The sequence below is a fragment of the Acanthisitta chloris genome, unplaced genomic scaffold, assembly GCF_000695815.1.
Source record: "Acanthisitta chloris isolate BGI_N310 unplaced genomic scaffold, ASM69581v1 scaffold6953, whole genome shotgun sequence".
Lineage (NCBI taxonomy): Eukaryota > Metazoa > Chordata > Aves > Passeriformes > Acanthisittidae > Acanthisitta > Acanthisitta chloris.
In genome coordinates, this window is record NW_008665339.1 from 4,158 (window position 1) to 14,301 (window position 10,144).

The 10,144-nt window shown below is 58.0% G+C and overlaps 1 protein-coding gene across 1 annotated transcript; it reads left to right on the forward strand.

The window, feature by feature from the left end:
• Positions 1–2,240: 2,240 nt before the first annotated feature.
• On the forward strand, positions 2,241–9,969 carry LOC103799389 (serine/threonine-protein kinase 10-like). Its single transcript, XM_009071704.1, has 18 exons — positions 2,241–2,387; positions 3,062–3,139; positions 3,202–3,288; positions 3,410–3,458; positions 3,704–3,853; positions 3,949–4,021; positions 4,378–4,572; positions 4,882–4,963; positions 5,048–5,158; positions 5,254–6,426; positions 7,134–7,258; positions 7,983–8,106; positions 8,262–8,441; positions 8,536–8,665; positions 8,783–8,907; positions 8,984–9,169; positions 9,262–9,387; positions 9,877–9,969. Exons 1-18 carry the CDS (start codon positions 2,241–2,243, stop codon positions 9,967–9,969), a joined length of 3,234 nt encoding a protein of 1,077 aa, XP_009069952.1.
• Positions 9,970–10,144: the final 175 nt, after the last annotated feature.

Genomic DNA, 10,144 nt, shown 5'->3' on the forward strand with positions numbered 1-10,144 from the left:
AGGGGCGCGGGGTAAGGTGAGGTGGTCCCAGGTGAGGATGGTCCCAGGTGAGGATGGTCCCAGGTGAGGTCCCGCTGGGGTTGGGACACATCTCGGCGGGTTTGGGGGGCTCAGCCGAGCGGTGCCGGGCTGGGCTGGGAAGGGGCGCGGGGTAAGGTGAGGGTGGTCCCAGGTGAGGGTGGTCCCAGGTGAGGATGGTCCCAGGTGAGGATGGTCCCAGGTGAGGTCCCGCTGGGGTTGGGACACATCTCGGCGGGTTTGGGGGGCTCAGCCGAGCGGGGCTGGGGATGGATGGGCAGGGAGGGCGATGGGCAGGGGAGTCGTGGCAGGGCCCCCAGCCCCGCGGGACCCACCGGGCTGCCGGAGCCGCTGGTGGTGCTGGTGCTGGTACCGAGCTGAGCGCTGGGATGACTCAGCCCCACTCAGGGAAGTGGCGTGTGCGAGTGTGAGTTGTGTTTGCGTGTGCGATTGACTCTTTCCTTACCGGAACGGACGTGTTTTTTGGGGTTCTTAACTCTGAGCATCCCTCAAATGACTGGGCAGGACTTTCCAAAGCTAAATCTTCCCCTCCCCATCCCATCCCAGCCCGGGCTGGGTGATGCTGCCAATGTCACCTAGAGTTTGGGGACGTGGTGACTAGGACAACTCGTGGGGTCGTGGGTTTGCTCCCCCAGGATTGTATGGGCACTGGGTACCACTTCCCAGGAATTCTGTCCGTCCTCCCTGGATTGGGTAGTTCAGTCCCGTGGGAACGAAGCCACTCATAAGTAGAGGACAGTTGGGGCTGCTGGAGAGCACCTATGGATGCTCAGCCCCATAGCAGCCCCCCGAGAATCCCTCCTCCCCCTTCGGCTTGTGAAAGAGTCCTGAAAAAGGAGATAAAAAAAATATAAAATCCCCCAGTGACTCATTTTGGGCCAAACCCCAGAGAAAGCAGAAGCAGGGGGAGGTTGGGGGGGTATCTGGCTCCTGCCCCCCCCGGGACTAGGAAGGGGTGAAGGATCCGAAGGTGACATTAACCTTCTCATTCCAGGAATGTTCCCACCCTCTCTGCAGTAATAACGGGATTTAACGAACATGGGCAAAAAAAAAACCCGACAAAAACCCCACTTGGTGTTTATTCCTAGCTCTGGTTTTTTAGGGGGCTGGAGCTGTGGGGAGTGGAGGGTCCCTGCCTCAGTTTCCCCTCACCCATGGTGCCTGCTGCGTGGTCCAGCCTGATGGGATTTTAGGTTGGAATCCTGTGGAAGAGATGCTGGAGGAAAAGGGGAATTGTTGGGGTGGGAAGAAGTCACAGGGTGAAAGTGGCTATCAGTGCACTGAAAGGTGTTGGGGCTCAGCTGGGTGGGAAGCCCAGAGTTGGCTGTTGGCTGGAAAAGAGGAGGAAATGGAAGAGGAGGAGGAAAAGGAGAAGGAAGAAAAGATAAAGGAGATGGAGGAAGAGGAAATGGGAAAGGAGAAGGAAGAAAAGGAGAAGGCAGAAAAAGAGGAGGGGAAGGAGACGGAGGGAAATGGAAAAGGAGGAGGAGGAGGAAAAGAAGAAAATGGAGGAGAAAAAGGTAAAGGAAGTAAAGGAGGACAAAAGGAGAAAAAGGGAGAAGGAAAACGTAAAGGAAGTAAAGGAGGAAAAGGAGGAAAAAGTAAAGGAAAGTAAAGGAGGATGAAAAGGAGATAAAGGAGAAGGAAAACGTAAAGGAAGTAAAGGAGGAAAAGGAGGAAAAAGTAAAGGAAGTAAAGGAGGAGGAAAAGGAGGAAAAAGGATAAGGAGGAAAGGGCAACAAGAAAGAAGGAGATGAGGAAAATGAAATGTAAAAGGCAAGTAGGAAAAGGAATAGGAGAATGAGGAGATGGAGGAAAAGCCACAGAGCTTAGTGCTGCTGATCCCAGCCAGGGACGTGCATGGATGCATAAATCCATAGGGGTGTGCACCTGGACAACCACCTGTGATTCAAAGGGTCACAAGGACACCTAAAAACTACCCCTCTAGGGGTGCAGGCAACACCCTTGGGTGAGCACAACCCTTTATCCCATCCTGAGAATTCCCTGGGATGGGACGTGACGCGCGTGGAGCGAAGCATCTTCACCTTGGTACCCTCTCCTGGCGGCACATCCTGCGTGGGCTGGGGCAGTGCTCAGCCCCTTCCTGCCCCCGGGAGGAAGAGCAGAGGCTGCAGAGGCTGTCGGTGCTCGGTGGAGGAGCCTGAGCCCATCTGCCTGTTCCTCTGCATGGGGGTGGCCCCATGGCCTTTCTCCGGAGGCTTTTTGGTTTTCCGGAGAAGAAGAAGCTGCCGAGGAGGTATGAGCACCTCAAGAGGGATGTGGACCCCGAGGAGACCTGGCTGGTACTGGGTGAACTGGGTGACGGCGCCTTTGGCAAGGTCTTTAAGGTAGGGAGAACCCCAAAACGCCACCAAGTGCCCCGAGGGGTTTGCAAATTGGGCTTTTTGTGGTGCTGCCTCGTGTCGAAGCTTCCGGCGCGAGAGGCGACGAAAGTCCCGACTCAGCCCCAGGTTTCTGGCTGAGGGTGGCAAGGTCCAGCCTGGTGCTGGCTCAGCCCATCTCAGTGGTGGTTTTACTGCCTTGGCTGGAGTGAGGGGGTTGGGATGGGGATGTTTTTCTCTGAAACCACGGTGAGAGCAGAGCAGGGCAGGAAACCCAAACTTGCCGCTCACTAGACTCGCGGCAGAACTCGCCTTCCGGCGCCGCTGCCAGTGCTGGTCCTGCTCCTGGCTGGGCTTGTCCTCCAAAACCATCCCCTCTTCTTTTTTTTGGGGACAGGCAAACACCTCAGCATCACTCACTGGGTGGTGGAACCCCCCAAAGTTCCCTGGAGGGGTTTGCAGAGCTCTTGGTGCCGATGCTCATCAGAACATCCACGGGACGGTGTAGTTTGGGGTTTGGGAGACAGTGGGATTCTCCCTGCTGGAGCATGGATGATCCTGGGGTTTAAGCCCAGTGTGTCTGTCTGGATCCTGCCCCTTGTCTGACCCAAGCACAGCCATTCCCTGACTCATTCCCTGCTCCTGGTCCATTCTGTGAAACCTCTCCCATCCCCACCCAGGCACGGAACAAGGTGACAGGAGCTTTGGCAGCTGCCAAGGTGATCAACACCCCAAGCGAGGAGGAGCTGGAGGACTACATAGTGGAGATTGAGATCTTGGCTTGCTGTGACCTCCAAGTGAGGAGGAGCTGGAGGACTACATAGTAGAGATTGAGATCTTGGCTTGCTGTGACCACCCCAACATCACCAAGCTGCTGGATGCTCTCTACTGGGATGGGAAGCTCTGGGTGAGGGTGCTGATCCCCCCACCCCAGGCATGAATCGAGGTCCCACCAGCTCCTTGGGGCTGGGGGACTCGGTCTGGAGTGGACACATTTGCAGTCCAGGGTGGGAAACTTCTCCCTGCAGATCCTGGTGGAGTTTTGTCCTGGTGGGGCACTGGATGCAGCGATTTTAGGTAAATAAGTGGGGTGGTTTTTTTCCACCTGTTGGAGATTTTGGGGTGGGATTGCCTTATTTTTTTCCAGCTGTTGGAGATTTTGGGGTGGGATTGCCAAATTCCATGGTGTGGAAGGGAGTTCTGGGTTTGTGCAGCGTGTTCAGGAGGGAGGATGGGTTGGGGTGCACCTTCCTCTGGGTATGTGTGAGAGGTGCTGGGCTGGAGGCATCATTAGTGTCAGGGTTCACTTGGGCTAATGACAGAGCTGGAGAGAGGATTGACTGAGGAGCAGATCCGAGTGGCCTGTAAGCAGCTCCTGCTGGCCCTGCAGTACCTGCACAGCTCCAAGATCATCCACAGGGATGTGAAGGCTGGGAATGTCCTGCTCACCCTCGATGGGCACATCAAGCTGGGTGAGTCCTGGGGGTCCCACAGGGCAGAGGGAGGCTGGGAGTGAAGCCCCAGGGATGCTTTGTCCCATCCCTAACCATCATTATCTCCTCTGCAGCTGATTTTGGTGTCTCAGCCAAAAATTCCAGCACTGTCCAGCGCCGAGCGTCTTTCATCGGCACTCCGTACTGGTAGGTGTGGGGCAGAGATCCCAGGGGTGGTGGGATTCAAAGGGGCAGATGGGATGGTGTCCTGTTCTCCTGTGTATGCTCAGAGCCAGCTCCTTGGCACTAGGAGCATCCTGAGGAACAGGATCATCCCTCCTCCAGCCTCACTGGCTGCAGGGAGAACATCTCAGTAGCATGAGACTGTGCATGGAGAGGACACGTGGGCTGGTGGGTGTCAGCCCTCCTGGGGCAGCTTTGGGAGAATCAGGATGAACCTCACCTCTTCCCTCTGGAGGGGATGACCCCTGGGTTTGGTTTGGGGGGAGCAAAGAGCCTCCAGCCCAACACAGGTGGGACCTGTTCCCCTGTCCTTGGCACAGGATGGCCCCGGAGGTGGTGCAGTGTGAGACGTCCAAGGAGAGTCCCTATGGCTACAAGGCTGATATCTGGTCCCTGGGCATCACCCTGATCGAGATGGCTGAGATGGAGCCACCCTACCATGAGCTGAACCCCCTCCGGGTGCTGCTGAAGATCACCAAGTCCTCTCCACCCACCCTGCGTCACCCCAAGAGGTGGTGAGTCCCCACACAGACGTCACCTCGGCCTCAGAGAAGTTGTCCCATGGTGCAGCTCCTGCTTGACGTCGTGTCTGGGTGTCTGGGATGGGCTGTTGGACCCTGAGTGATGCTGGTGGTGACTCCTTCCCCAAGCTCAGCTCCAGAAACAGCACCATGGCTTTCCCATCACACCTTTGCCCACACTGCTGGGCAGCACTGGGGTGGGAACCTCCTGCTACCAGAGCCTGAGTGTCCCCAGCATCACCCCGATGTCAGTGGGAGCGACAGGAATCTTCTAGCTCCGTGCTCACAGCAACCATCCCACAGGTCTGAAGACTTCAAGGACTTCCTGAGGAAATCCTTGGAGAAGAGCCCGGAGGAGCGGTGGTCGGCCAGCCAGCTCCTGCAGGTGGGTGGCACCCAGCACCCCCTGTCTGGGGTGGTGGGGACCCTCCCTGGTGCTGGTCCCACTCACCTCCCTCTCTCCACTCAGCACCCCTTCGTGGTGGGAATCTCCGACACGCGGCCGCTCCGGGACCTGGTGGCCGAAGCCAGGGCTGATGTGCTGGAGGAAGAGAATGAAGAGGAAGGTCCAATCCCTTCGGTGCGTGAGTAGCACCTGGCTGGGGTGCAAGACCTCTCCAGCCCTTCTCATGAGCTCACTGAGCCTCAGCTCTTCCCTCCTTGTCCACCCCACAGCCTGGGCAGGAGCATGGAGAGTCCTCTTGCACCCCAACTCCGGCAGATCCTCTGGAACATCAGCCCTTGGATGCCATGGGAGGAGCTGACAAGGACATTCCACCCGACGTCTGCGTGGTGGCAGAGCCCAAGGCCAAGAAAGCATCTGACTTCTTGAAGCAGATGAGGAGGAGGTCCATGCCTGAGCCCGTGGGCTCCGTGAGGATCCCTGCGAAGAGACCATCTGAGCTCCTCAAGCTGAGGCATCGCAGGTCGTTTTTTGGAGGGATGAAATCCCAGGAAATGGCTAAGGAGCAGCATGGGGCAGAGCCCAGTGGGCTGGAGACTAGAACACTGGATCCTCCTCAAGGCACATCAGTCCCAGCAGGAGAAGAAGTTCAGAAGTGCCAGGAGGAGGAGACCAACCTTGTGGGAACCCCCAGCAATGTGGCTGAGCTCCCCTCAGGGCCCCAGTGGGCAGGAGACCTTGAGGAACTGCAGGAGCTGAAGGCAGAGCAGGTTGGGCCCAAGACAGAGCCCCAGGAGGAAATCCAGAGTGATGACACATCACAAGTGGCCGAAACACCCACCCATGGACAGCTTGCAGCCCAAACCAGGCCTGCTGTGACCCCCAAAGGTGGTACAGGGGAGTCTAGCAGAGACCCTACTTGGGATGGGGACAGGCACAGAGGCTCAGCCATGGGGCAGCTGGTGACATCCCTGGACCTGGGGACCACAGGGACCAAACCCCAGTTGCAGGCAGAGCATCAGCACCAGGTTACTCAGTCATTGCTGGAGTTGGACGTTGACATTGGCTCTGCTGGGGTTGAGGTTGGCCTTGGGAAGGATGGAGATGGAGCAGGGAGGGCACCCATGGGACTAAGGTGTGCTGGGGAGACTGAGCTGGTGGAGGAGAAGGTGCTACAGGGTGAGGAATCACTGATCTCTGTGATGGAGGAGGTTTTGGTGGGGTCAGATGTTCTCAAGGGGTTGCAGGAGCCCCTGGATGGTCTGGGAGAGCCTGGAGAGAGGAACGACGAGGAGAGGAACTCACTTGTGTCCGAGCCCATTGCTGATCCCCTGGACCTAGTGGAGAGGAGTGAGGAGGAAGCCACAAACAACGATGAGACTGGGGTCAAAACTTCACCCAGGGAAGTCCTGGTGCCAGCAGAAGAGAAATTGGGAGAGGATCTTGTAAAGGAGTGTTTGACTGGAGAACATAAACCAGCAGGAGATGCAGCCAGCCCTGGGGGTGGGATGCTGGCAGGAGAGGAACCGGAGGCAGCCTCTGCAGGAGAGGGACCTGCAAGTGAGGAGGACCAAAATTCAGCAGAGGATTCATCCCCCACGGAGGTGCCAGGAGCTGTTGAAGAAGAAACAGAAGGGAAAGTGGCAAACAGCCCCAGAGAGAACCAGCCAGGAGCTGCCCATGGGAATGGCTGGAAGGGACAAGCTGGGAATGATGGAGAGCTTGGAGAAGATGAGGTGCAGGTTGCTGCAGCTCCTGAAGAGCCACCAAGGGATGGACTTGGAGAGGGAACAGGTGACTTGGAGGGTCACAGAGCAGTGCCAGAGCCACATGAGGCCCATGGTGGACATCCAAGTGCCACAAAGACTGTGAGTTTTGGTGCTGCTCTTGGCCGCAGATCTTCCCAGGCACAGGCAGTGTGGGAAACTGGGAACACACCAGGTCCATCCATCACATCCAGGCAAGGAGAGGAGCCATTCCCTGTGGAAAACCCTGTGGAGGTGCAAGGTCCCGAGGCAGTGCAGCCTTTCCCCTCTGCCGGGGAGGTGAGAGGATTACAGGTAAGGGGAAGGTGAAGTTCCTTCCCTTGCATAGGGTCATGTGTTGGGTTCACCTAGTGTGGGGCTCTCTGAGCTCAAGTGTTTGCTCCCAGCCACAGGAATCTGCCTCACTCCAGAGGAGGGTCAGGAAAAACCCCCAGATTGGGGAGGATGGAGAGGAGGTGAAGGTGAGGACAGGCAAGGCCACGACGAGGACCGCGATGGTGCGCTCGGCCCGGTGAGTGCTGCTGGTGCTGGAGGGACCTCCAGGGAACCTTCCACCCATCTCTGGCCGAGGAGGAGCAGGGCCAAAGGGTGTGGGAGGGAGGGTGGGTCTGTGGGACTCTGTGCAATGCACAAGTGTTTGACCTCCTGGCTTGGAAAACCCATCTGACTCCCTGGGCAGGGTCTGCTCCAGCAGGAGACCATGAGTGAGAACTTTCCTGCCTCCTGGAAGTGTTCCAGGCCAGATTGCATGGAGCTCTGAGCAACCTGGTCTAGTGGAAGGTGTCCCTGCCCATGGGAATGAGAAAAGATTTTGTGTCCCTTCCAACCCAAACCATTCCATGATTCTGTGATCCCCATGTGTGGTAGGGACACATGAGGAGCCAAACATTGCCCAGTCCCATACCTGGTGTGTCCTGCAGGCAGCTGGAAAGCAGGAAAGGGGAAAGAAGAGGGTAATGTCTCCCCTAAGCTCTTGTGTCACCCAAGGAGAGTAGGAAAGGATGATGGGGGAGACGGAGGGGCAGCGACACCAGCTGAGCTTGGGCATGAGGCCACCATGGGTCAGACAGGTGTCTCACCTTTCTTCTTGCCACAGAAAATCTTCTCCATGATGTTTCACCAGGGCTGAGCTTCTCCTTTCCTTTAGCCACCTGCAAGTCAGCCATGCTGAGACCAAGGGAGGTCCCTCCAGGGCCACCTTTGTCCTCCCTCACCCTGATTCCTCACCCCTTTAGGCGCCAGGAGCTCCACGAGCTGCGGGTGCTGCAGAAGGAAGAGCAGCGAGCTCAGAGTCAGCTGCAGCACAAGTTCCACCAGCAACGGGAGCAGATGTTCCGGCACATCGAGCAGGAGATGACGGTAACCCAACCATCACCCCTTGGTGGCCAAGACAGGGACACGTGCAAAGGGGTGATGGGGCCCTGCTGTGGGACACACCAAGATCTGGGAGGGTTTGGTTGGTTTGGTGGCCACTTTTGGTCCTTGCAGCACTGTTAGTTGTATCTTCGTGGCAGAGCAAGAAGGAGTTTTACGCCCGGGAGGTGGAGAGCTCGGAGCGGCGCTATCGGCAGCTGAAGGAGAGGCAGGAGAACAAGTACACAGTGAGGCTACGCGAGGAGGCCAAACGCCTCAAGTCCCTCCAGGAGAAGGATGGGGAGAGGAGGATGCAAGAGCTGAAGGGTGATGGGAGAGAGGTGAGGGTCTGGCTGTCCCTTGGCTGTGCCACCAGGATCCTGGGGACTGTCTGCCCTGGGAGTTGGGGTTGAGCTCCTCCATGGTTTGGCACAGGAGCAGCGATTCCTGCAGCAGCAGCAGGAGGAACTCAACGCAGCACTGCAGAGGATCGTCCAGGAGCACAAGAAGAAGATGATGTCCATCGACTGGGAGTGCATCAGCAAGATCCACAGCCTCAGGAGAGGTGGATGGGGCTGGGAGGAGGAGGAGGAGAAGGCTGGAGGGTTCTCAGGGAGGGTTCTCAGGGTCTCTGGCTGGAGGATTTTGGGGGTGATGGTGGTGCTGTGCTCTTGCCTGGCAGCTCGGGAGTCTGTGGTGTGGAGCATGGAGCAAGGGCACCTGCAGGAGAAGTACCAACTCTTCAGGCAGCAGGTGAAGGAGCAGCACACGCTGCAGCGGCAGCAGCTCCGCAAGCGCCACGAGAAGGTGAGGTGAGAACCTCCTGGTGATGTTCCCCCCTGCCTGATCCCTCTCCTGGCTCACCCTCCTGCCCTTTTCCCAGGAGATGGAGAGGATGAATCGCTTCCACCAGCTCTTGCTGGAGGAGCTGAGGAACCAGCAGGAGCAGGCCAGGGCTCAGCTGCTGAAAACCCAACGCTGCGACGCCAAGACACGCCTGGCCCTCTTCAAGGACAACCTGAAGATCCAGCAGACAAACGGGGCCAAGCAGAGAGAGAGGGCCAAGGAGGTATGAGGACCAGGAAGGTCCACCCAAGATGGGGAAGCTGTAAGGGGTGTTTTCTGGGGAAGGGGAGGGTGACAAGGCTGTGCCCACGGCAGTTTGCGCAGCAGGAGGAGAGACGACAGCGCTGGGAGCTGCAGCAGCAGCACGAGCAGCAGGAGCAGGAGCTGCAGCACCTGCAGCAGCAACAGGCTGAGAACCTGGCAGAGCTGGAGCAGATGCAGGTACTGGGCAGCATGGCAAAACTGTCTATCCTGGGGGGTTCCCATGTCCCTGCTGCCACTCCTTTCCCTTCCCCTTTCCATCTCTGCTCGCCCAGAGGGAGAAGATGCACGTCCTGGAGGAGCAGGAGCAGAGGCAGCTGGAGCTGCAGCACCTGCAGCAGCAACAGGCTGAGAACCTGGCAGAGCTGGAGCAGATGCAGGTACTGGGCAGCATGGCAAAACTGTCTATCCTGGGGGGTTCCCATGTCCCTGCTGCCACTCCTTTCCCTTCCCCTTTCCATCTCTGCTCGCCCAGAGGGAGAAGATGCACGTCCTGGAGGAGCAGGAGCAGAGGCAGCTGGGGAGGTTGGGTTGGAAGAAGCAGAGGTTGGCAGCTCGGAAGGAGGTCAGTGCTCCTGCAGCCCCAACCATCCCCCAGCTCAGCCCAGGGGAGGCTGCTCTCCCTGCTGCAATCCCATGGGATATGGCATCATTGCTTCCCTCCTCCAGATGCTGGAGGAGGAACTGGGCAACTCCCTGCAGGAGTTGCACAGCCCTCGAGGCAACACCAGGATCACCCGACCCTTCCACCTCTCCTCCTGACACTACACCATGGATCCTTGGGAGCAAGAGCCAAGGCAGATGTCTGGGACCATCCCACAGAGGACTGAAGGATCTCAGAGGCAACTTGAGGGGATGCTGAGCCCCAGGGGGATGCTGAACCCAAGGGATGCTGAACCCAAGGGATGCTGAGCCCCAGGGGGTGCTGGGCCCCCAG

Bases quoted from the DNA above. Each gene is read 5' to 3' on its own strand.
- LOC103799389 (XM_009071704.1), top strand. From the start codon at position 2,241: ATGGCCTTTCTCCGGAGGCTTTTTGGTTTTCCGGAGAAGAAGAAGCTG. The intron at 3,459-3,703 runs GTAAATAAGTGG...GGCTAATGACAG, and splicing joins ACTGGATGCAGCGATTTTAG to AGCTGGAGAGAGGATTGACT. The intron at 3,854-3,948 runs GTGAGTCCTGGG...TCTCCTCTGCAG, and splicing joins CGATGGGCACATCAAGCTGG to CTGATTTTGGTGTCTCAGCC.